We start from the raw sequence: 26,994 nt of genomic DNA, 5'->3' as shown, positions 1-26,994 counted from the left end.
GCACAACTGAGTCTTTGCATGTGTTTTTTTCCACAAGTTGCAGTGTGTGAAGTGAAGTGAAGTGAAGTGAAGATGGGACCTGCAGATGTAAGTAAACAATCCCAGGGTTGTCTGGTGAAAAAGTCAAAGTGGCTCAAGTTCCAAAGCAAAGTTAAATTGACGCCCCCCACAAACCCCCCATCCTTACTCTGTGAACCTGAGGCTTTTCTTGGGCCCAGGGGATCTTGTTATCAGAATCTGTTGAGCCAGCCCACCTCTTATTTCCCCCATTTGTCACCAATGGGCTCCGCAGCTGCTGCCCAGAGTGTTGTCTTATTAAAAATGTTGTTTACAGGGAAATGTATTAGATCCTATTTCTGTCTGACTGATCCCAAATGACAGGCACCACTTCCCCACCTGCTGTTGGCTAAAAATAGCCTAAGTTCATGGAGATTTTTCAGGTGTGCAAAGTTCAGCCTTATTAAAAGTGCAGCAGCAACCACTCTGCATATTCAAAAAAAGTAACTTCAATGAACTTTGTTATACTCCCCATCCTCATCTCCGTCGTAATTATTCGGCGCAGTGGGCGGCCGGCCGTCATCACTTGGTTTTTTATTTTCGGGTGTTACAAACTCCAGAGATGGAGCAGCGCAGGGCGGACTCGCCTTCCTTTGGAGGCGTTGGTTTCTCTCTCTGTCTATCTCACGCACTATCTCCGCCCTCCAGGGAGAGACTTCTCGGTTTAGCGAGCACCTTTCTTCAAGCGCCGCCGTTAAATCGAAATTAGGTGTGACGGACTGCGAGAGAGCGCAAAGGACACAGCGTCAAATTTGGCACCGGATTCACCTCCCTCGTTTCGATTTTTTTTTTTTTGGATTATGGGGACGTCGTTATGCCACGCAGGGTGAACTACAGACGCTTTCCAAGATTGAATCAGCCGAGCTAGAAAAACAAGGAGCACGTCAAAAAAAAAAAGAAGAAAAGAAAAATGTACATGAAACAGATGCTCAGGTGCTGCTGCTGCTGCTGCTGCTGCACAACATCGGGATTTCGCCTGTAAATACCCCTGGGATGTTTATTGTGATGCTTTTGTGCTTTTAGTGCGCGCGGTGTGCAGTGAGGTCCGTGTGATGCTCAGAGTTGGCACAGCCCACAGGCATCACCTCCAACATTATCCTTATTTCAATATCAGTAATCGGCATGATTGATGTGCACAGTGCTGCAGACGTAACCGTACAGCATCCGTGTTAAGTGTCGCTGATCTCTGTGGAGTGTTTTAATGTAAGTGATGAACTAATTGGCTCTGTGGATCGTTATACAGAAAAAAAAAAGCACAAACAGGAGTTGATAATATTCTCAAATACTGGAGCGACGCAGGGGCTGTTTGAAGTCACATGCGCCCAGAACAAACAATTAAGATGACAAAATCCGTCCTCAGAAGGGATTCTCTTTATTACCGAAGAAGCTGCGTTGGGATCACATCTCAGTTCCTGGATTGCAATAGAGTTGGAGGACAGGGAGCCGAGGGAGAAGAGAGGGAGGAGAAGCAGAAGAGAGCTGCTGAGCTGCACGACAGAGCCGCCGCCGCTGATGGGCAAGCTGTGGCTACAGTGATGGACTGAGCTGAAGGTGGAGGTGGATCCCTGTGACAGCCAGCTTCACGTTTTTCCCTCTCTGGAGCCTTCACACCTGACAAAAGGCATGCACGGACACACTGCAGCATAGGTGAGAAACAAGAGCTGCCTTGCTTTGAACACAACACATTGGCCCTAATGATTGAAACACAACTGTCTCTCACAGAGGACAACACCGGCCTTTTTATTTGGAAAACGTCTCTCAGGTCTGCACAAACTGATTCTACCTTTGTCCCCCAAAAAAAACAAAACAAAGCAAGTTAAACCTGGAACCTCAGCCCCTTCCCAAGTGCCCTGGAAACCCACAGGATACAGTCTGCATCCATAGATGTAACTAAGCTGTCAAGATTTCATCACCAGGAAGTCCTGAGTTTTTGGGTAAGTGTTGTACATCCACTGTGGACAGAGGGGACAGTGTCTCACACCCTAAAACTTGCCATATCCTATACGGTATATTCACCTGACGTCACAGTGCAGTCAGAGATAGCTGCTGCCCACTGATTGAGTTGCTAAAGCTGATGGGTGTCCACCTTACAAAAGCGTGTAGCCTACTGTATGCAGCCTAAGTCTACAGCTCAGGATGTACAGCAGCTGTTGATACAGCTGTGAAGGTCACTCCTGCTGCTCAGGTGTCCAACACACCGGCAGACAGAGGACAGGTGTTCAGATACAGAGTTGTGCTGAACCGTAACCTGTTCTAAGGCGATCCATTGCAGGCTGCATGACATCTGATATAGCCTTATGATTTCATATAACCACCTAGTGCGCATGTCAATCATGTGTTTTTTCAGTAGGATTTTCCCCCCCAGAATAGTCGTATGGATTATTCTAGAAACATTCTCCTAATAAATGTGTTGGTTGTTTTGGTTATTTGGCACAAAATCCAAATTTTCCCCTGCAAGCACTTCCTGGCTGTTTGATAAGACAGTTTTCACACAGGCCTGATTATGCACCATGTTCTTCGGAGGATATGAGGCCTTACATTATCACTTGCTGAATTTCCATAGAACACAAAATGTAGTTTGTGCTACAAAATCTAGTTATCAAGTTATCCAGGCTTTTTTTTTTTTCTGAATGCAATTTCGTGGCATCCAAAGGTGTCACAGTTTACCCAGTGTTGCCCTCAGGGTGCATCTTGTACATAGAATAATCAAATTACTCCTATATCATTGCACACTCGGGGGAATATTATAAATTCATCTGAGTTATTTATTCAAGAGAATTTTAAATGTAATCTCTGCACAAAGTCAGTGCATGGCTCTCGGTTGATTGGCAGTGAGCAGCTCAGAGTTGTTGTTTTTTTAATGCCATTTTGCAGAGATTTCACTGATACCTGCAGTTTGCTAATTAGCTATCACTGGGTGTTGCACAGTGAACACCTGCACCGACTACAGGAGGGTTTCTGGGAGCTCAGATATGCATAATGATGCGTCAAGATATGATTCTGTAATTTCACCCAACTTCCAAAGTAAAATACAAACCAGGATTTCCCAGGGTTGAATTAGTAATTGATAAAAAAGGAGATTTGACAGTGGTGACAGTTTTCCTCCATAAGAACAAATGTAACTGATGTTTGGACACTTTATAACAGTGATGATATGATTGGTGGCCACCATCTTCATATTGCAAGAGACTGTGTCCTTGTGAATACAGTTCCCCACCTTAACAAAAAAAAAATAACCAAAAAACATAATGCAGTGGAGAGAGAAGAGTCTCAGTTAATGAAATGTCTGAGGCTGCACACTCGATAGAACGAGATAAGTCCAGCTCACTCTGACTCATTGCCCCTTGCAGGATTCCCTCATCTTCCTCCATATGTAATTTCCATCTATGCGGGATAAGAACTATATTGCACATATCTTGATGGAATTAATTTGTTAGTGAGCGGGTGAGAATCTGGTCCTCTTGCCACTCTGCCACAGTCGACAGCCGAGAGCCTGACAGCCGGCAAAGAGCTGACTCTTCTCCAACACCAAGTTCCCGTCGTAATTCTGCTGCTTTTTAGCCATCTTCAGTGCACAGAGGGGGCTTTCTCTGACTGCCAAGGACAGAAAGGCTTTGTCAGTCTGTTCGAATGTTCTCTAAAAGACAAAAAATATATATTAGAGGAGTCTGTCAACGAGCTCCTGTCCTGCAATCTTCTCAAATTGTTCTATTTCGCCTCTAGCCACGATCTGTTTTCCCTTCCTTATAATTTCAAGAGTAACCCAAGAGAGAAAAAACAAGTTTTTTTTTTTTAAATCTTTGCAGTGATTTTTTCCATCCTGAGCCTCTGTTTTCACTTAGAACAATTTAACAACCTACTGCCACAAAATACTCTTAATTTTGTCCTCGCAGAGCTGCTCAACAAACCCTTCCTCGCATCATCTTCCTCTTAATCTGTAGCAAGAGTTAGCCACTTCAGATGCCTCATTTAAGTCGACAGCCTTACTAGTTATCATCTCATGCAACCAAGCCTGTAACCAACAGCTGTTGTTCAGTCCCTGCTGAAGCTGGCGTCATGTCCATGGTCATGAGAGGCTGATCAAATATCCTGAATGTTTTCCAAGTTGTCCCCGTTTGCCTGCATGACACTTGAAATATGTATAATGCATTCAGCCTCCTCTCCCGAAGTTCCAGTCAGGGAAAACATGGAAATCAAATGCTGATGTGTCTGTAGGAATGCTTATCAATTAATCATAGAAACAGCTTGTGGTTAAGCAGCATAATGACATTTTGCTTACAAGTCTATAAAGGGCAGCTCCGATCAGTTGAGTGTGACTTGTAATTCAAAATCATGATTTGCTGTGTCCTGCCGGCTTTCAGTTTTTTTCATTATGGTATGTAACATGAAGGTGTGACTGTATTCCCAAATTCAAACAGTTCTCCTTGTTTTTTTTGCAAAACATGAGCCAGAAATGATGCACTTTCTAACCATTTTGTTTTGGGGGGGGGGGGGGATTTTGAACTTACTTTCATTTATTTGTTATTCTGAAAGCACAACAACCTGTTAATACTTGTCTTGTATTCTTTTTGTTTTTGTCATTGTTGTATAGTGACTAATGGGCCAGCAATGTCAAAAGCTAAAAACACAAACAAACCTGTGTCTGTGCCATATAGCTGCATGGACACATCTTCAAAGACGTGGCTGCCGCATCAGAGTCAGTTTGGGTTGGTTGGTCAAGCGGAGGTTTGCTGTGGCGGATCTGGAGTTTTAACCCCAAGTGAGTCGGTTTGGCCCCAAACCGGTCGACGTCTCTGCACTGTCAGCTGTCCCTCCTGCAGTTTCTCAGCCTCGTCTCCAGTCTGTTGTGGTCCAATGAGATTTTATTTTTCTCTGTTCTAAATGTTTTTTATATGTGCACCGTTTTCTCTGACACACATCGACACGTCTGTTGGCAATGGTTAATGAAAGGTTTGACACACACTTTAGCCCGAGCTGTGCCGCTCTGCTCGTTTTCCTGTGCTTTTCAGCGCCACGAAGCTTTACAGTACCTCAATATATCGAGGATTTTTACCACTCAATCCTACACCGGAGCATCACTCACTCTCTGAGCCCTGCTTTGTCACACTCCTGGAGTTTAATTTTGACATCCGCTAGGTTTGATAGCGCCATTTACCTTTTAACTCCAGCTCTGACATTCTCCGAGTCTTCCTCCTCCTCTCGGTGCTCTTTACTTCCACAAATGAAAGCTGCCATTTCTGCTCCCACGAAAGAACAGGAAGACAAATAATTTTTTGTGAGTTAGTGGAGCATGTAAAGCCGTTATTTCATCTCAAACACTTAGCCTGCCAGTGTTGTTTTGAGTTGAAACAAACAAGAGATGGTTCATAATGCTGGGGAAGTCTTGGCTGATGTGAACTATAATGTGGTGATTTAATACAGAAGTAGCTGAGAACAGTCAGTGATAAGAGCTTCGAATCACTGCTTAATTTCTAAGGATATCATTTTCACCATTTCCAGCTCTTTAATTTGGGTCTGCTCATTTACAAGCACAGCAATAATGCTTCTAAATACATTAGCTAAAATGAAGGTAGTGTTGATGGAGAGCAGTGCACACGCTACAAACATGTTCCTATGGTAACTAGGCCACACTCCCCTTGGCTGGCTCACACACAGGCAGAGGGACAAGCAGGAGAGAGCTGGGAACGCTGGAAAACACGCGTGATGGAGAGCTACTTCAGATTGTGTGTGTTTTTTTTTTAGGTGACTGTTCTCATGCCTTCCTCCGCTCAGAGAGCATTTACATTTGAAAAAAAGAAAGAAAAAAATCCTGTCTCTTGGCCCTAAGAAACCGTGGTTACACTGCAGGATGTTAGAAGTCACTTTTCTTTCTGTTCCTCCAAAAATATCTGTCAGTTTTCAAGCAGATCGCAGGTTCTTTCCCGTGGCTCCCTCGCGCCCACACTGCCCCTGATTCCTCAACCCCTCCACCCACCTCTGCTTTCAAATCCTGCAGCTCTGCCTCTTCTGTGCATTTTACATTTACTTGATTACAGTGCAGTATCTAAACATAGCGCCGGAGTGCCACTGAACATAGTCGGAAGTGTCACCGGTCCTTATTTTTGCTCAACTTTTGAGTGCATGCATCATGCAGGGTGCATAATTTAGCCAGTTTGAATATATCAGTTCCTGAGTTTGTACTCAAAAGGCAGTTTAACTGTATTCAACAGTAGCCCTCATGTTTATTCACCTTTCATTTGAAATCACCAGGCGTTGCGAGACAAGAGTTTATTCCATCAGGCAGGTGATTCTCTAAATGCCAGCGGTGTATGTCTCTGTGTGTTTGGCTTCTCCAACGTCATTCTGCGCTCTGTAAATCACTGCTCACACTTGAACGGCATCAAACCTCCTGGGGCGATGCTGCTGGCTTGTCAAAGAGCCACAAGGTTGATGTAGTGAGATTTTGCTCCTGTCAGTCACTCAAACTGATTGTTTGGACAGCTCGCTGTTAATGAATGGCCTTAACTTTCTACACACACTCACTGTGTGTGTGGTTTTTCAACAGCTGTGACACTGTTATGCATTAATAATGGCATGTAAGCCACCTTTGACCCAGTGTACTTTATCAATCTGTATTTATGTAGCCTTTCTTGGGTACGTAAAGATAATTAGTCATCCAGATCTTTGTACTTCTTAGTGCTGTATGAAGACCTTTCACCTCTCGCATGGCTTTGGATAAAAGCATCTGCCAACTTACAAGGTATAGGCAAGGACAGTCTGCCAAATGAGTGCATCCAGAAGGCTTGTTCAGCCTCTTGTGAGCTTGTTGACACCTTGAGACTTACAGTGGTGAGGTCACATGTCAGTCATTGACCTGTGTGAGTTGGGGTGTCATGATCACGTAATGTAATGTTGCAGTTATTGTTTGAAATAACGCTGCAGACTCAACATCCACAAACAGTTGCCTAACATCATATTGTTTAAGCCAGCATCGGGACGGATCATTGTGTGAGCTTCCTGATCACAACATGAGCGTTGAGTCTAAATTCTCAGACATATCGTAAGAGAACGTTCATCAAAGGTGTTATATATTTATGTAGTGATTAGATTTTGGTGGTCAAATGTTAATCTAAACACAATATCTTAGTAAAGCTTTGAAGGATTTTCTTCTAATATACCATTATAGAAACAAGGATAAATTACATGTGTTTAGACTCCTGTGGTCAAAGGTCGAAGTCACAGACATGTCACAAGGTTCAGTTTTTTGACCTTGTCTCCCTAAAAGAATACCTTCATATTTGCCCGTCTGTTCATTCATCCACCATATTCTTGTGAATGCGATGACTCAGTAACTCCTTGAGGGAATTTCTTTGATTGTTGGACAAAGGTACTCTCGGACTCAAAGAGAAATTGACTAGACTTAAGTGGGCACAGGGCAAAGGTCAAGGCTACAGTGATGTCACAAATCACACAAACAACTCACACATTATATGGAAATTATGACACAGTTTAAAACAAACGTCCAGCATCACTGATAAAAATCATTACATTTTATATCCAGATGGCCAAAGGTCAACTTCATATATGACATTAACATTTTCTATAAAATCACCTCTGGCCACTATTCAATGCTGTGACTCAGAGAGCTGAGATTGTGACACTATTTTCTATATCTTGGTTGGTTGGCAGATGCGTATACTGTAGCTGTGAGGGAGTAATTATAGTTTTAAATTAATATCCTGTGTCGTCAAATGCTTTTGAATAGGTACATACAGTGTAAACTATGAATTACCATAAAGCAGATCAGTTACAGTGTCCTCAGTGAAAAACAAAAACAAAAACTTTTGCCTCAGCATCATGTTACTGTTAAAAAACACTGTGTTGTGTTGAATAGATGCCAGATACTTGTACCCCCCCCCCCCCAAAAAAAAAACCAACCCCTGCTTTAATTTAATTACCTGCTTTAATTTGATAACATTTTCCCAGTTGTTCTTGTTCAACAGTTCTTTGTAGGCATCCTGCATTTCACAGCACCATTATATCAGGATTTATTTTTTTTATGGACATTAAGCTGTTGGAAAGGTTGGCAAATTCCCAGACATTATTACCAGTTTATTGTTGGTCATGTGGTCAGTCAGAATATCGTAATTACACAGACGTCCATATGACATAGATGCAACATCTGCCCCAGTCACCAGAGGCTCCTCGTTGTCATGAAGTCTCCAGACCAGACATAACAACTGAGAATGATCTGTTTTTGGAAACGCTGTCGTTCCAAAATGGACATTACAGTTGTCACAATAAAATCAAATACACTCACCTTACCAAATGGGTCGGCTCCCACCCTAAATGTGGTGTACCATGAGATGTAAATTATGTATTTTGTAGCTCTCACAACACTGGAACGGGCTCGTATATGTGACAAAACAGAAAATGTATTAGAGCTGTAAAGAGGGTAGCCTACATTTTGACGTTTACATATATAAACAATCGCACATTCTCACCATGAGTGACAATGCTACTGACTGTTCATATTTTAGTGTTCTTCTTGGCATCAGCAAAAGCATCCATACTGGTGTGATTTTCCATTAAAAATGACAAATATACTATATATAGACAGACCATCCTGAAAGCCATATATCATCCTAGCACCAGTCTCTGTGGGAATTTTGGCAAGGCTATTATTACTTTAGTCATAGTTGTGTCCTCCAGATGACAGAGGCGTCACTTGAGAGGACGCAGTCAAACTGTAAAATAACTTAAATAACTGTGTGGGTCTGTGAACTGTTTTGTAATACGTGTGAAAACTTGTTCACATAGAGTAGTGAGCCTTTTCTTTTTAAGAAAGTGCATCTGCAACCCAACAAACAGGCAGCATTTAGGATAGCTGAAGACCCGCCAATCCAACATTTCTCTGATCCTGATACCTCAACTCATGGTATCTGATCATACACAGTGCTAACCGGTGCCATTATGCTCCCTTTTCCAAATGTAAAGTCTGTGTAGAACTCATTGGGATCATTATCCGTGGGTCGGTCAGTCAAACCACTTTGATCCACAAACAGGTATTAGATTGAGTGCCATGAAATGTGGTGGCCAGAGTCCTATGACTTTGATGGTACCCTGACTTTTGTCCAAATGTTTTGGTTTATGACCAAATACCTCGAAAACATGGCAATTTCTCAAGTTTGATTGTTTAATGAAGCATTTATATGCAATAAATGAGGGTTTCATCATAGCTGATAAGGCAGTCCAGTAGATTGGAGCAGTGCATCCCTAATTATAGTTTCAGTAATTTCAGTTTTTTCATGACTCTATGCAATTGTGATTATAAAGTACTAACTATTTGGTAAATGAATAGCTGCTATATTTCATGGTTTTTACAGAAGCAAGTATTTAAATTTATATTTTTCTAAGCCTGCGCAGGTTGTGATCACTCCCTTGAAAAATACTGCATATATTTAACTACATTATAGCCTACTGTTCTATATTTAACTATAACCATACTCCTCCTATAAAGAGGTTATGGTTTTGTCTAGTTTATTAAAAAAGCAACCAAGTTTCTAAATATGTATTAGTAAAAGAAAAGTAAAGGTTGAGTATGTTTCTCCAACACCCACTCAGAGTCTTCCTCTTTCTGTCTTTCTCTCCCTCTGCATCTCAGTTAGCTAGAGGCTGTTGCCGCCCACACACTCCGTCCTGACAGCAATTTACATTCAGAATAGCCCATGTGAACACATCCATGTGTTCTAGTATGTCACGTTTACTTAGAGCACCACATGTTGCAGGTGACTCTTTTAGCCGAACAGCCGCGTTAGAATCGGAAAAAGATGCTAAACAATAATTTTCCTCCGCATCCTCGTTCGATCTGCCTTCACAGAAGTGTCAGGATTCAGCCCCAAACACATGAGACACAATGGAAGCTGAAACGTTTCCTCCAGCTGAGGACGATTCCCCCTCGCGGGCGGGCAGCTGATAGGTCTGAGCATCAGGTCACACAAACGCTGTGTGTTGTGTGCTGCATGTTACTTTTTCATCATCTTTATTGTGCAGTTGTGTGCCAATATCTTCTACGGTTCAAGTAGAAGCCCTCGGAGTTGTTTCCATGGATACCAAACAATTAGCTGGGATTCAGAATAGAACCTGGAGAGTAGCCTATTTACAGGCTTTGGGAGCAGGGAAATCATAGGATGACAGAGTGTTTTGATTCTCTGTAGCAAAGGGAAAAAAAACAGCTCCTTTGGGTAATGGGTAATTTCAGAAAAAAAAGAAAAGAAAAGAAAAGAAAAAAGAAAAAAATTACCTCAACGGATCAATCAGAGATAAAAATAGAAGCGCGCGAGTGAATATCAACATGAGGCCTGATCACATTTTTAGCTTTAAGAGACTAATCTATGCATGAATCTGTGGCTTCAAAGGATCAAATGTATGATGGATGTTATTGATTATAACCGACTTAAGCGATGAATAAAAACCTAACAATAGCTGAAAACATGAATAAAAAGAAGAATGTGGTTCTAACAAGTACTGGAACACATTTTACCTTTAGCTACCCTTTGTACTTCTGTCGTCACAAACCCTGATCTGTGTGGGGTAAACTAGTAACATCATGTTCCTAAAGCAAAGGGAGGGTAGGTATTTCATAAATGTTTTGCCCTGATCTTTAAACTGGTAGGAAGTGATACATCTGTCCCACTATTGTAGTTTTCAGTTGACACGGAGGCTGTGGTAGCGGTTAACATATTTTTCACATTTGATCAATGTGTCAACACAAGAGTTGTCAGAGGACAGCATCAGTCTCATCAAGGCTTACCGCTACTATTCTGTCCCCTATTTTCAATGATTATACTGTAGTTACGCATCGAGCCAGCTACACTGAGAGATGGCTTCCTTATTCTTTGTCGCACCTGACTGGTCAACGATTTCTGTGACAGGGGGAAATTGCTTCAATGAGGGAAATACCGGACTGATTTGAATCAAACCAATGGAGCATATGGGCAGTGATTCACCAGGCAAAGAAACAGGACGATTAGGAATGAAAGAGGGAGGAAATTTACACCGTGCTCCAAAACTCACATTCATTCTGCTGTTTTTTTTTCTTCTTTTTTTTTAAAAACCCTCTTGAATTTCTGTTTGTATGGTGAGATAAAGAGCAATGTATGGAGTATTCATGATTCCCCTGCTCCGGGGCCTCGGCCCTGTCTTTTTTAGTCAGCACACAGTCATATATAGAGGAAGCATCAGATCTGATTCCCTAAAGATAGCTGCTCATACTTTTATAGATCCGGCTCCATGTTCCAGAGTTTGCACAGGCTTAAAGTCAGACAAAGCCTGGGAGCTTCAAGATGACTCATAAGAGCGTGTCTCCTCTTCAGATTATATAGGTGTCCAATATAGTTCCCACACCATTTTCCGCTAGATTCAAAACGTATTTAAGTGTCAGGGAGGAAAAATAGCTGCTTTTGCAGACAACATACAAGCGTCTTTCAGACTGTCACACTGTTGTTCTTTGTAGTTCTTTGGAGGCTGTAGCTGTCTGTCTTTGTTGGTGAGCTTCACGTCCACCTGCTATTCTGCGTTGTTGATGTGCTGGTAGCTTGCTTGCGTGTGCTGTTGCTGTGATTTTGGACTCTCTTTCTCTCTATATATGTTACCAAGGCAGCTCCAGGGTAATAATAAACTCTGAATAAGACATTGTTATAAATTGTGATAATGTACAAAAATGGTCCTCTCTTAAGAAATTGAAAATTAAATGTGGGTCATAAAAGGTGCAACTTATTGCATCTTTAGGTGTAACATAACACCAGCATCTTTTTTCTGTTTTTGTAGCCAGATGCAGAAAAGAAAATCAAACACAAACTAGTTTATAGTATCTAGAATAACCCATTGTGTCTGTATTTCATATTTATTGATCAACTTTTGTCCTTTTTTCATTTTCTTATTTCTTTTTGGCATTTTTTCTTCATAGACCAATCTCGCAGGGCAAGTTTTGCCTCTGTAAGACAGTCAAGCATGGAAACCCCTCCCAACACCACTCCACAGCCCTTCAGACAGCCGGTGAGTACAGCAAAGCCTGTCATATCTTACAGTGCCATCTCTTACAGAAAATAAATACAGATTGGCTTTTTTTGGGGTCCAGTCTGATATTGTAGATTACTAATTCTCACTAGGGAAGCAAAAACAATTTGATGCTTGAATGAGAGTTGACACTTTCATAGATAGGAATCAAAACTGTAAAATTCCCATACATACATTTGTGTGCTTATTAATCACGGCTCTTTTTATGGGTTTGTGCCATATGCTTCTCTTCTGAACTGTGTTTTTTTGTCCATTTTTCCTTTGTTAAATCTTCAGAGTTTTCTCAATCGAAGGTTGAAGGGTTCCATCAAGAGGGCTAAAAGTCAGCCCAAACTGGACCGGACCAGCAGCTTCAGACAGATGATTTTGCCCCGGTTTCGGAGTGCTGACCAAGAGAGGTAACTAACACTGACAGTGTGAAGCCCTGCTGTAATTTTATGGTTACACCACCACACATCCAGAGTCTGGTTGCATATTCTGAGTCTCATGGGTGGTTGGAGTCTGTCCCAGGATGTTCTGGGCAAAAGCCAAGTTGAAGACTGTGGACAGGTTGTCAGTTTATCACAGGTCCCACAAATACATTATGGAAAGGCTTTTAAATCAACTGTGTGTTTCCTCATGGTTTATATTAACTTTATCAAATCAAAGCTATTTCTTTTTTTTTTTTTTAAGTATATTTTTTTGGCTTTATTTGATAGTACACAGTGAGATAGACAGGAAAGGGGGAAGCAGAGAGTGGGGGGTGACATGCAGGAAAGATCTGCCCGACGCGGGATTCGAACCGGGGACGCCTGCGTTGAGGACTGTAGCCTCTACATGGGGCGGCCGCTTTAACCACTGCGCCACGCACCGCCCCTAATCAAAGCTATTTCTGACATTGTAAATGCATAATCTGTCTGTTATGATCAAGCAACAGGAGGATATATGCAGGATGAGCCCGTTAGGCATTTTGCCTTTAATTGATAGTTTGATTTCCACTACTAGGGCCTCACAGTTCTGCTCCACATCCATCACAAAGATGAAACATACAGTAAATGTAACTTGGAAAAAGAAGCCTTTTTATACACTCACATGGTGAGCAGCTTTGAGCCTCTGACACAACTCATCCATAAACAATGAAATCTGTTCTTGCTTGGATGGCTGACATGCTGCTTTGTGTGCTGATTTATTTTAGTGGATTAGCACACTGCACTACAATTCCTCTGCATGGGAACCTCTCACCTTTGCTGCCCAAGGCTACCGTCCTTTTTTTTATTTTGCTGCTGCTACACGGCCTTTAACCTATCAGCTGATTATGTATTGTTTGTGATTACAGTATAGCGTAGATGTTCTAATTATAGTGCTCTGTATTGAAGAGTGTGCTGCAATTGTTACTGAGGAGACTGATGATATTTATGAAACCTGTTATATTCATACTGTGAAGTGTGAAGTTGTCCTGTTTGTATTATGGTGTCTCGGCCAAACATGTGGCTCGACTGAGAGCAAGGTCAGGACACACTACTAAAATATTGCAATTACTATTTAAAGAGACGTCACAAAGCAGTATTATATCACATCCTTTTATACATAAAAGTTGAATTCATAGGACAATAAACAGTCTATTGTTCATTTCACTAAACTGAGGGGATTGTCTTGCCTCGTCTGAGATTACCATTTGCTTAGGATGGATAATGTTAGCAAAATTTAGTTACTGAGGATTATTTATCAAACATTTCTGAATCAGTTTGTGACTACCATAATCCTACCATGATGTACCATCATCCTATTGTTTTTCCAATTTTATGAGTTCATGTGATAGAGGCAGTAGAGACAGACAGGAGATGCAACGAGCATAGTCTGGTTGTCTGACCTGGGGACTCCCCCCCCCCTCATAAATATGTAGTTGTATAAACGTGCAGTCTTATTATTGATATACAACAGGACAGCGAACAAAAGCCTAATTTTGGTAAAAGATATTAACATCACAAGTCTGTTGGACTTTCTGGAGGGACTGCTCGATTTACAACAGGCTCACGTTGATCTTGTCAGTGTGAATTCTATCATCCGATTGTGTCAGGATGCGGCAGCTCGCAGCTCTGGAGGCTCTCGTGACAGCTTTTTCTTGTTTTATTCTGACGTGAGGTCACATCCCAGAGGAATCTCACTTGCATTGTGATCAAAATTTTATGCAGTCTTCACACAATCCAGCCACGACAGATGCACATATGGCACAGACACAGAGAAGGAGACAGAAAATGTTATGCTGACAGTACACTTTCCTCTCGCCACAGGAGATGTGTAATGGATAGTTTCAGGGCAGGTGAGGATGTCCGACGCCCAGAGATGTGGAATACGTTGTTAAAGGGATAGTTCAACATTTTGGCAAATTGTCGGTGCAAGCTATTTTTAGAACGAGCTACGCTACGGAGGCTAATGGGATTTATTGTTTTCCCTCATCAAACTCATCAAATACACACTTCAACAACTCCAAAACACTCTCATGTAAAAGTTGTGACCTGCACATTCACCACGCTATGAGATAATAATGGAACGTTATGAGACAGAGATGTTTTAGAGACAAATTCATGCAAAACCGCTGATGCACGTTCCCGTCGGGGACAGTTTTTCAGCAAGCAGTCTCTGCATTTGCCTCGAAAACAACTCTGTCTCGTAACGTTACATTATTTGCCAAATTGCCAAAATGTTGAACTATCCCTTTAAAGCAAAGGATGTAAAGATCTTCATTCTAAAATGCAGAGGATAATGCAGAGCCCAGGGGGTTTCTGTGGAGGCAGCACTGGAGGAGGTGGAGACTTGCTTAGGGGTTAAAGTGACTCTGCCTCAGTCAGTGTGCCATCCCCTCCAACCACGGCCATTCACCGGCTGCCACCGCTGCTGCAGACAGCTGCCTTCACTGCCTGCTTTGAGCTCTGCCCACACGCGCTTAATTCACTTGGTAGTGTTAAGTTGACTTTGCTATAAACCCTCTGCGTCCAACTTCACACTCTAGCTTTCCAACGCAGCTGCTCCACCTCTGCTGCCAACTCGGTTTACCAAAGCATTTTTCATGTGCTGCTGCTGGATCCTGCGATGGCACCGTCATCTCCTTAAAGTAGATGATTTGCTGTGAATATGGCCTCACATTACTGCTTGTCATTTGTAGTTATCGTGTGTTTTATCATTTTGCCTTTGACTCGTTTCTGCGCGTCTTTCTCCTCGCTTTGTATTTTCTCTCTAATGTTCAAAGCAAATGTCATGAGGATTCAAAACTAATTTCAGAAATTGTGAAGGGAATTACACTAGTTCACTTTCTTGCTGAGAGTTAGATGGGAAGTTTAATTCCGCTCTTATTTGTTTATTAAATATGAAACAATTGCCAGGAGCTAGTTAGCTGAGCTGAATATGAAGACTGTAAACACAATCTGAGACAACTGCCTGTAAAATGGTAAATTCTTCTACACTTTTTTTTTTTAATTGCATAAATCAAATATAACATGTTCATTTGTGGGCTTAACTTCCTAACTACCTCTAGTTTTTATGCTAAGCTAACTAGCTGCTGACTCTAGCTTCTCATTCAGAGTAGGTAGAGGAATGAGATACATCAATGTTCTCATCTAACTCTGGCCAAGATCCTTTTAAATCTAAAATGACCAGCTGGAGCTCTGTATTTTTCCCTGCAGAGCTGGAACTTCCCCCTCTGTGTTTTGTAGCTCCACCAGCCAGCAAATCAATTTACTGGTTCACATTCAGTCTCTATTTGCTGCACCTTAGCCTGAAAAGCTACAGCTGAACCAAAAGGGCATGCACCCACTCACTGGCTGAGATGGCAACACACACACACACACACACACACACACACACACTCAAGTTGTTCCGATAATGGATTTAATTCGGTTTGCCTCCTTTTCCCATAACCCTTCAGAAAAAGATTTCCTTCCTCAATTTTTTTTTCCATTTGGCCCACTGACCTTACTTCACCTGAGAAACAGCAATCACTCACCTTCCGGCTTCCACTTCCACCAACACTTTTCTCTCTCCCTTGATGGAGCCTCCCTCTTCTAAAGGTTACCTCACGATTAGTCCTAATGCTCTGTGCATTTTCATATGCATTACAATATTCCTGCCAAGTGTGACAAACATTACATTAGCAATTTAAAATCTAGGTGTATAAAAATAAAAAGGTTTGCATTTCCAGAGAGCATTGCAATCTGAAACACTGTGGTCTGTTTCCTCACATACAGTGAGTCACGGGAGCCGATCAACAGATTACAAACACCAGATTTGAAAATCTGGAAGTCTTAACTTTTTCATAGACTCGTTATAAAAGGATCAGATCACAGAAATCATACCAAAATTGCAGGAGTGACTCATACATTCCTCTGCTGTGGTGACTCATTTTTTAATTATACGAAAACACCGATTTAAATATGGGTTGTAAATAAATCTCCACTTGTTCTTCGTCTCTCACCAGGACTCGCTTGATGCAAAGCTTCAAAGAATCCCACTCCCATGAGTCCCTACTTTCTCCTAGCAGTGCCGCGGAGGCTTTGGACCTAGTTTTGGATGAAGAGGCCATAATCAAACCTGTCCATTCTAGCATTTTAGGACAAGAGTACTGCTTTGAGGTGCGTTGAGTTGTTCCACCTTTCACCCTTTAACCAGAGTCTCTCCCACCGACTACAGGATTTCTTTTTTTTAAATTATATTTATATCGTGGATAGATCAAATCAATTTTATGTGTGAAAATGTTTTTAGATATAAATATAGTTCATGTGTCACTACGAAGCCACTTTACACCTCTCTTGAAAATCAGAGAAATGAGGCGACCTGGTGGTCTAGGGAATTAGTGCTGAAACAATTCAGTTGATTATTCAATTCACATCTTTTACTTAAGCAGAAGTGCTAAAACGTTCCAAGCTCTAAACATGCTGGAAACTGTGATGGTAATTTTTCAGCATTTCAGACAATTTCTGAACTACAGATTCATTCATATATTGAGAAAACATCTTTTATTTTTTTAAAATTTTTTTTACGTATTTACAAATATGATAAAACTGTATTTTGTGTCTGAAGGTGACCACCAGTTCAGGGACAAAATGTTTTGCCTGTCGCTCGGCTTCAGAAAGAGACAAGTGGATTGAGAATCTGCAACGAGCTGTCAAACCTAACAAGGTAGATACAATAAATGTTTTTGCTTTCTGTCAGAATTTTTTCTATCCAAACCCTCGACAACCTGTTATTTGTAACATTACGGACAGATGTAAATAAGGACTGTTATTATCCAGTAACAGAATTCTTCGTTTCAATTCAAGGACAACAGCAGGCGGGTTGACAATGTGCTCAAGTTGTGGATCATTGAAGCTCGAGACCTTCCAGCTAAGAAACGCTACTATTGTGAGCTGTGTCTGGACGACATGCTGTATGCACGCACCACCAGCAAACCCCGGACCGACACCGTCTTCTGGGGCGAGCATTTTGAATTCAACAATTTGCCTACCATTCGTAGCCTTCGCCTGCACCTCTACAAGGAAACAGACAAAAAAAGACGCAAGGTAAAGAAAGTGAGTCAGTAAAAATAAGCTTTTTAACAGCAAATAGAGTTAAAAAATGATCATGCAAAAATATTGATTGGTTTGTCACGTAGGAAAAAAGCACATACCTTGGCCTTGTCAGCATCCCCATCTCCAGCATCACGGGCCGGCAGTTTGTGGAGCAGTGGTACCCGGTGATACAATCCAGTGTTTTGGCCAAAAGCGGTGGTGTTGGAAGCGCCAAAGTCATCAACGCCTCATTGCGCGTTAAGTCTCGCTATCAGACAATGAACATCCTCCCCATGGAGCTGTACAAGGAGTTTGCTGAATACATTACCAACAACTACCGAACACTGTGTGCAGTTCTGGAGCCGCTGCTGAGTGTGAAAAGCAAAGAGGAGGTGGCCTTTGCTCTGGTGCACATTCTTCAAAGCACAGGGAAGACAAAGGTAAACAAGAGGTCACTTGACTGCATGCCGTTTTTACACAAATCAGCAATGTTAACAATCATTTGACTCCTCGACATGGCAAGATGTTATATTTCTGTGGAAAGTGTGCTTTCCATTGAAAAAAGTGTCCTTCCTTTTCCTGCACATTTTTAAAAAACTTGAAATGTGATGTTTTCGCAGGAGTTCCTCTCCGACATGGCGATGTGTGAGGTGGATCGATTCATGGACCGTGAGCACTTGATCTTTCGGGAGAACACGCTCGCCACTAAGGCTGTGGAAGAGTACCTCAAACTGATAGGTCACAGATACCTCAAGGATGCTATAGGTAAAAACTGCATATCATATCACTGCGTTTCTTATTTCCTTCTGACTGAATGACGCTCAAGTACAGCAATATATTTTGTTCAACCATAATGGAGTCAACATTGACACTGTCTAGAGTTTTTAGATTTTTTAGAAATAGCATTCTACAACATCAAATACATTTTTTTTATTAATTAATTAATTTTGTACCATTTATGCAGCCATTGTTTACCACTGCACATCTTTATCTTATCTGTGTGATTTTATAGGTTTGTAGTGATAGTTTTCTCCTTGGCCCATCTAATGACTGCTGTTTTTTTTTTTATGGATAGCTTTTTTAGCCACCAGCAAATTACAGGAGCTTGTTCTTTAGAAAACCAAGTGACCTTGATCATTGACAGGCTCACTATTATTTTTAGCTTTACTGATATTCACTAGTAATTATTATCACAGACAGTTGTAACCTACTTATAAGCCTCCTATGAATATTTATCAGGTGATGCTTTCACAGGAACTAATGTATGCAAGGTATTTAAGTTTTCTAGTGCTTCACACATTCTTTCTTTGTTTCTATCTATCTATCTATCTATCTATCTATCTATCTATCTATCTATCTATCTATCTATCTATCTATCTATCTATCTATCTATCTATCTATCTATCTATCTATCTATCTATCTATCTATCTATAATGAGTGTCTGATCTACAACTTTCAGGTGACTTCATTCGAGCCTTATATGAGTCTGAGGAGAACTGTGAAGTGGACCCCATGCGTGTCCCGCCGTCAGTCCTCGCCGACCACCAAGCCAACCTTCGTATGTGCTGCGAGCTGCTTCTCTGCAAGATTATCAACTCTCTCTGGTCAGTTCCTCTGTCAGCCTGCTTCATTATGCAGTCACTCACACCTCCCTGCCAACAGAAGGACAAAAGTCATTTAAAGGGCTGCTTCATTATAGATTTACGTAGAGACAGTGAACCATTTTTTAACAAGGGGAAGAAATGAATATATATTTAAAAAACGAAAAGAAATTATTTATTCGAAAGAAATTCCAGAGAATCAACAAAAATACTTTTGAATCGAAAAGAAAAATTCATGCCTTGTTATTTTTGACTACAGGATAAAAACATCTCCTGTCAGGTTACAGTTGTTACTTCATTCATCATCTTTCAAATTGACCAAACATTTGCCATACAGTAGTAACATTCATATTCCTTTTTACAAGCTCTCATATTCAAAGAGAAATAACTAAACAAGCACATCTTTCACGACTTAGATGTTTTCCATTGATATTTTAGTAAAATCAGCATCTTAATGTCTCCAAAAACGGTTTTATAAATGTTTTTCATTCTGAGCATCGTATGGTCCAGTAATTTTCCATATGCTTCAGTCCCTTGACTTTGCTGAATTCGTCTGGTTGAGCTGCTGAGTTTTTATCTCGACAGTGGGTAATAAAACCATGTTCTTGTTTCAGCATATTTCCCCGGGAGCTGAAGGAAGTTTTCGCCTCATGGAGAGCCAGATGTGCTGAGCGCGGAAGAGAGGATCTCGCTGACAGCCTCATCAGCTCCTCCCTGTTCCTTCGCTTCATGTGCCCAGCCATCATGTCCCCCTCCCTGTTCAACCTAATGCAGGAGTACCCCGCTGAACGCACGTCCCGCACGCTCACTCTCATAGCCAAGGTGATGCAGAACCTGGCCAGCTTCAGCAAGTGAGTCTCCCTCACCACCTGCCCTCTTACCTCAGCTTTACATTTGTTTCTGTACATCTTTAGAAATGCAGACACTGATGAAACAGACTGTTGCCGTTTTGATGGATATAAACTGTCAAACTGCCGAACCTTTCAGCTGCGACCCATTTGTTCTTACCTTCACTCTCTGTTGTCATTCTTTTATGATATTAAAAAAGAATTCTGCCGACTTTAACAGGCAGCTGTTATTAAGACATCAAAAGTTTTTGGGTAATTTAAAAGACTTCAGGAACATTGGGTAAAATAATGCATTACTTTTGGTGTCCTGAGGTATTATAATGTGTATCGTCAGCTGTCTTATTAACTGAAGGTGAGTACAGTGAAGTTAAGGTCCAAAAAATGCTAAAACAGTTAAAATGAAGGTGTAACAAGTTTAATCCTGAGCTTCTGCATGTTTTCAGTAAACATTAGAGCCACAAATCTGCTGTTCTTTGTCTTCACGTGTCCTGTCACACAGATTTGGACCCAAGGAGGAATACATGTATTTCATGAACGAGTTCCTGGACATGGAGTGGGACTCAATGCAGCAGTTTCTTTATGAGATTTCCAACATGGACGCTGGAGGAAACGCTGGGGGGTTTGAAGGCTACATTGACCTGGGCAGAGAGCTGTCCATGCTCCACAGCTTACTGTGGGAAGTCATGGGCCAGCTTAGCAAGGTAGGTGCAATAACCAGATAAATGACTAGAAGGTTTAGATTAAACATTTAATATGATTTCGCTCTCACTCTGAAGAGTGTGGGAAATGGAGGGCCGGGAAATTAGGTTCTTTCATTTTCTGTCTAGCACAATGAATATTTTTTGGACTCTGAAAACAGAGATGGAGTTAGTACTTTAATATTTAACTCTGCTTGCATTGTTAATTTAATGAAGCTTCACTGTAGTTGTAGCATAAAGCAAGTTAGAAATACTTTATGGTCTGTCCTGAACTGTGTCAAAGGTTATATAATATTATGTGTTTTTTTTCCTCTGTCATTTGAATTTCATGAATAATGAAGTGAGTCATACAGTACAGTACATAGCAGATGTTCCCAACCTCTGGGTGAATGGTCGGGCACCAGACCATGTAACATTTGCTTCCAGGCAAAGAAACGAGATGGCTCTGCAAAAACCACTGAATAATGATTTCAGAAATGCCCTGATCCAACTTCTTCTCTAAAATAAGATAATATACTTATACTGAATACTGATTGGATACCATACCATACTCATAATATCTATGCTGACTTTTGATCACTGAGCCTGATTCAAAGTTATAAAGTCAAATGTTTATTTTCACTTTGATTTTATTTCACAATGAGTTGGGCCTTTGAGTTGACCTTTATTCTGGTCAAATGCTTAACAAAGTGGCTCTGTGGTTCCCCCAAAAGGTCGTGAACCCTGGCACACATGACATGTGAGCAAAGGAAACGCAGGATCTCTTGATTTGTATCAATGTCTCCGTGTTTTAGGATGCTATTCTTAAACTGGGACCCCTCCCACGGCTGCTGAATGACATCAGCGTGGCCTTGAGGAACCCACAGCTCCACATGCCTTCAAATCACCAGCCAGAGCGACCGAAGGACAGACTCTTCTCACGACCATCGTTCAATCGTCTAATGTCCTCTGACTTCCAAAGCCTTATGATGCGTGACTTAAACAGGTATCTCCTCGTTCTTTCCTTAATTTAATTAGTATTATCATAATTATTACTACCGTTGTTGTTTATTGCATCTTCGCAAACTGTGTGCTTTTCATGACAGTAGATTATGATGACAGTTTTACATTTGAATGGTGGCTTGATCTCTGCTGTGCTTTTATCAAGACAAATGAAAAAGCTCATGACTGCAAATACGCATGTGTTTTACATTAACATGGGAATCACAGTTTCACATGGGTGTAATTAACAGTGACACACAAAAAGACCAAGAATACACAATAATTGAGAATTCAACAGCTCGAAATAAATGAGAGTGCACAAGCACATAATGCTAATGCTAATGCAGCTCTTAAGGCTTTCTAAGTGTTCTATCAATCCATAACACCATCTGTTCCCAAACCCCTCTCCTCTGTGTTTTCATTCACGTCAGTACTCTGCTATTGTCAAGAGACTGCTGACAGCGGCATACAGCTTGTTTGAATAAGAACTCTTTAAGTAAGAGTAATAACAGAGCTAATATCAAAGGACTCCGCAAGCAGCTATTTTGTGTTTACTATTACAGGTCCCTCCCACCAAGCAGTTGTCTGCTGGGAACAGAATCTGGAGAAATAAACATGTAATTGAGTGAGAATGACTTAACTGTGCTGCAGGCAGGTGTGAAAGGACAGAGATCAAACGTATGGAAATTCAAACCAACACAAAGAATGACACACCTGCCATTCCTCCCCGCTCTAACCCCAGAGGGATCAGGCTACGAGTGACTGACAGGAGGGGGTGACGCCTTCCTCTCACTGGGTTTCCGTGTTTCATTACGCAACCTTGATACAATAAGACATGTTGTGTTTGCGTACCATTAAATCTTATAGACATGAGCGCATAGAATCAATCTTGCACACTGCTCTTCCCATGCTTACTTTATTTAAGGCGCCAGCACTAATGATTTTCATTATCATTTAATCTGTTGATTGTTTTAAAATGAACCGCTTAGTGTATAAAATATTAAAGAGGGTAGAGCACCCGGCAGTTTTTAATTCATAACAATTAACAAGCTAGAGTTTCCTTAGCTTCATTCTCCGATTATATATAGATATATATTTTGTATGTTTCCCAACCTAACCGGGGGGTCGTGACCCCATATGAGGGATTGGAAAAAGCTAAACGTCTCTAATCTCTAATTCTTTCTGTAGCTTTACCCATTGATTAAGACAAAAACTGATACTAGGAGTCCGTTTTTTGTGCCATCTCTCTACTGTTTACTAGCCGAAAGGCCTAAAATATCTCAACCTAGTGTGAAAACATTGGACAGAAGACTAGTTTACCTTTTGCACCTATTCTACGCTTAACACTTGTTTCTCTCCACAGGAAATGAAAAGAATTAAAGATCTGTAAGCTTGTAGCCCAGAGATGTGACGTCTCTCTCTCTCTTGTTTCTGCAGTTCAATAGACATCTCTCGCCTGCCGTCCCCTACCACGGGAGTGTCAGCTGTGGAATCCCTGTCGTCCAATCTGAACATGCGGCGTCACGCAGAACGAGACCTTCGCTCGTCGAGGGAAGTTTTCTACGTCACGCGTCCACCGCTGGCTCGATCCAGCCCTGCGTACTGCACAAGCAGCTCGGACATTACTGAGCCTGATCCAAAGGTACGATGTCAAGTGGTTCACTATACAACGTACTACAGCAGTGGTTCCCAACCTTTTTTTGGCTCGTGACCCTATTTTGACATCACAAATTTCTGGCGACCCCGTCAATCAAGATGCGCCAGCTCAGATATTTTTGATTTTTGATATATTCTGCATTTTATTTGAACACGATTTATATTCAAGAAAGTGAAAGTATAGAATACAGTTGTTTAAGATTGTGTGTGGTGTTTTTAATCATAATGTAAAAAAGAATAATAATCAGTTACAAAAATATTTTTATTAGTAATTTTTTTTATCAATTCCTAGACATTTCAGGTGACCCCACATGGGATCCCGACCCTAAGGTTGAAAAACACTGTACTACAGTGTTGTGAATGTGTTTGATACCTCAGAGGAGAAATGCATACATTTTTAAATAGTATGATAAACAACCAGCTAACATCTTTACATTATAAAGTGATTATTAAAATGAGGCATGTGAGTCTGATATGACTTTGGTATCACAGTATTATAGGCTTGAGTTGAGCTCTTAGTTTTGATTGCAGTCTTTGTTTTTGAATTACTTGGAGCTCTTCATTTAACAGATTATAGGATATAAAACTGGGGGATTGAAGTTAATTATGTAAAAGCAATATGGACTGCACTGATGCAGTCACAGATGTGGGATTGAAAAAATGAAATCACATGTTAGAAAGCTTTAGGAAGGTGGCTTGTGATTTATGAGTGTTATCTAAACAGGGGGAAACATTAGTGTGTCTGTGTGCGGGTGGGTGGGTGTATACTGTATGTGGTGATGAGTACTTCTGACTTTAATGTTACGTTCCCCGGGGAAGCAACAGTTAAATATCCGTCAGAGATGATGTTTTTATTGTCATCGAATGAGCTTCCTGTGGAGATTTTGGTCGTTTACTCCCATTTTGCCTTGTGTCCATTTAGTGGGTCCTCTGGAGCTGGTCATCTATCACTGTGATGTTTAAAAAGCTGTGGTCTGTGTTTTGAAAGAGAGATCTTCTATCTTCCTGCCCTCATGCAATTAAACTATCTCCAGACACGAAACAGACCTTTTGAGTCCATAAACTCTGAATTTCCTTTTTCCAAATTCTTTTAATAGCTTATGACTGATGCCAGACTAGGGACGTCTGCTACATTTGATAAAGAAAGCTAGTGTTTCATTTTACTGTTTCATTGTGAGACGAACAGTTTTCTTTTGTCATGAATGATGCAGAACTTTGTAGATGTGATCAAATTGAAACTACAACAAATGTTCTTCCTGTGTGTCTCAGGTCCACAGTGTGAATAAAAGTGTCTCTATGATGGACCTTCAGGACTCCCGTATGAACAGCATCTCCAACCTGAACTCCGTGGGAGACATGCTCACCTCCTCTCAAGCCTCCATCGCCGGCCTCGGCCACAGCTTCGGGAACCTTGGCGGTCCTCTTCGTATGGGAGGGCATATGCCGCCGGGCTCATCGGGCTCTGGTTTGAGGCTGAGCCAGATGGGCCACATCGGGGGGCCGACCGAATCCATCTCCCAACAGCAACAGCAAGCGGCAGCGGCCATGCACTTCCCCTTGTCTTTCCAGAACCCACTATTCCATCTGGCTGCCCAGAACTCCCCAGCTCAGTCTCAGCAGCCTCCCCCTCCTCTCCTCCTCGCCCCTGAGCCTGAGAATGGCCACCATGACTATCAACCCGCCTTTGGCAACAGTGCTTTCTCCCGCAGCGAGGACTTGTCCGCCCTGCGGTCACAGAGCAGTCTGGTGCAGCCCAGCATTGTCCACTCACACAGTTACAGTGATGATTTCACCCGGCAGAATCAGAGCAACGACTACGCCTGGCACCAGCTGTCACTGCAGGTGCAGGTAGGTACCTCTCACCTTCCTTCACACATTAAGGAAGAAAATATGCAACAGTCATTTTCTCTTTCAGGACCTTCAGATAATAAACATAAAATCGAAATGACATATGTAATCAACATAGGGCATGCAGTCCAATGAGGCAACAACATTATAGATAAAAATAAAATCACAATTTGTGACATAAGTGACAAATTAAAGGAACAAACCAGAATGAAATGTCTCAGAGTTTCAGCTACAGAGGCCTCCAGAAATGTTGAAGTGCTCCTTGCCATCGATTCTTCAATCTCAGGAACTTTATTATAGTTAAAGTTATGGTACCACATTCCTCTGAAATATGTTCCCTCTTTATGTGTTTTGATGATGCTGGTGGTGGAGGGCAACATCTCAACAACCCTACTGCCAGAATTCAAGTTTAGTTGCAGCGCTTTTATTTCCTGACAACAAATATCACAACTTGTAAATGCCAGTATTTACAACCGATATATTAACCATGAAGGAGACAGTGAATATAGAAAAAAAAGGGAAATTGAATTCCAGCTCTGTGATGGGACATGAACTCCAGTCAGATGTGGCATATGTCCATTCACCGCTCTGACTTCTACACCCTTACTTTCTGCCTGACTACCTAAAGGGCACACCGCTCACTGTGCTGGCACACACTGTTGGCTCTGCACATTAAACCATGAGGTGCAGAATTGTCCAATATGGATGTAATTCAAAGAGACACTGAGCTGGTCCAACATGTCTCCCATAGTTATTCAGTTTGGGCTGAGATATGGTGTCGGATTATTTACATCAAACAGTTAAAGTTAATGTTTGGAGGCATCAACATAACATTTGTTACTTTTGGCATGATACAGCTAAAATTACAGGCTTCATACAGGCACATGCCTCCTCAATATAGATTATATAATAATCAGCAATTAACATGACATTTTATTTGAATGTATGTCAAAAAGCCTGTTTACTGATCTGCTGAATGACATTCATTGTACATTAAGATGTCATTCATCAACTGCAGCAACAGTCTTTGTATAGTACATTGCTAAACATGCAGTGTAATTTATGTGTGCCTGCTGTACACTTCAAGATTCCCTGTTAAAGACTAAAATAATTTTCAGTAACAGGCTGTTTTTAGTTCTCTTGAGTCTTTTTGGTTATTTAGTCTGAGTTATTCTTTTCACTAGATGTGAGAAACGAATGCTATCTAAGAAACAACTCGTCCATTATTAACCAAATCCCTTGAAATTTGAGTGGATCAGTGAGATATGTAAAATTTACAATTTCCAGCAAATAACAGTAACATTATTCAAAAGAAGTTTCATATGTTGTAAATATCACTGTGGATACCCTTTTCTTCCTTTAGAGCTCCCAAATTCAACACAATATTTTGTCTAATTAGCATTCATAGATCTTTAAACATTGCGATAAGAACTGTCACAGCCAAAAATTCATTTTCTCAGTTTTGTTAATAAGACCCCGGAGATCTTATTTTCTAATTCCAAACCAAATTACACAACATACTTTTGGCCATTGCTATATTATTCATTTAACATCTCGACTGGGCAACAAAAATGTCTGCATCAGCTGCTGCGTTCAGATTAACCCCTGCAGTTCATCAGATGCAAACAAAATGGGAAATGTTTACCACTCCTGTGCAGCAGAATATGCAAATCCAACAGTAATGTGAGGGCACTTTTGCGAGACACTTGTTATGCTACAGACAACACA

General features: G+C 41.2%; 1 protein-coding gene across 9 annotated transcripts in view; it reads left to right on the top strand.

The window, feature by feature from the left end:
* The first annotated feature begins 615 nt into the window (after positions 1 to 615).
* The window catches only part of LOC146978668 (ras/Rap GTPase-activating protein SynGAP-like), a 34,017-nt gene continuing 7,638 nt past the window's right edge, over positions 616 to 26,994 (top strand). For 2 of the 9 annotated variants that reach the window (XM_085791518.1, XM_085791514.1), the window contains exons 1-15: positions 1,840 to 1,991; positions 4,649 to 4,816; positions 12,005 to 12,093; positions 12,391 to 12,512; positions 16,565 to 16,718; positions 17,167 to 17,265; positions 17,385 to 17,645; positions 17,738 to 18,073; positions 18,254 to 18,398; positions 19,094 to 19,238; positions 19,850 to 20,086; positions 20,583 to 20,784; positions 21,576 to 21,766; positions 23,200 to 23,404; positions 24,688 to 25,266. In XM_085791518.1, the coding sequence (XP_085647644.1) occupies positions 4,666 to 4,816; positions 12,005 to 12,093; positions 12,391 to 12,512; positions 16,565 to 16,718; positions 17,167 to 17,265; positions 17,385 to 17,645; positions 17,738 to 18,073; positions 18,254 to 18,398; positions 19,094 to 19,238; positions 19,850 to 20,086; positions 20,583 to 20,784; positions 21,576 to 21,766; positions 23,200 to 23,404; positions 24,688 to 25,266 (2,916 nt within the window). In that variant the 5' untranslated portion in view covers positions 1,840 to 1,991; positions 4,649 to 4,665. Of the gene's footprint in view, positions 1,992 to 4,648; positions 4,817 to 12,004; positions 12,094 to 12,390; positions 12,513 to 16,564; positions 16,719 to 17,166; positions 17,266 to 17,384; positions 17,646 to 17,737; positions 18,074 to 18,253; positions 18,399 to 19,093; positions 19,239 to 19,849; positions 20,087 to 20,582; positions 20,785 to 21,575; positions 21,767 to 23,199; positions 23,405 to 24,687; positions 25,267 to 26,994 lie in introns of all 9 variants that reach the window. The other 7 variants (XM_085791512.1, XM_085791510.1, XM_085791513.1 and 4 more) reach the window with 7 other exon arrangements.

This window comes from Trachurus japonicus, chromosome 11 (assembly GCF_045865225.1).
Source record: "Trachurus japonicus isolate A0001 chromosome 11, Traja_1.0".
In the NCBI taxonomy this organism is placed as follows: domain Eukaryota; kingdom Metazoa; phylum Chordata; class Actinopteri; order Carangiformes; family Carangidae; genus Trachurus; species Trachurus japonicus.
The sequence above is the reverse complement of the archived record's forward strand: the minus strand, read 5'-3'. Positions and strand labels throughout refer to the sequence as shown.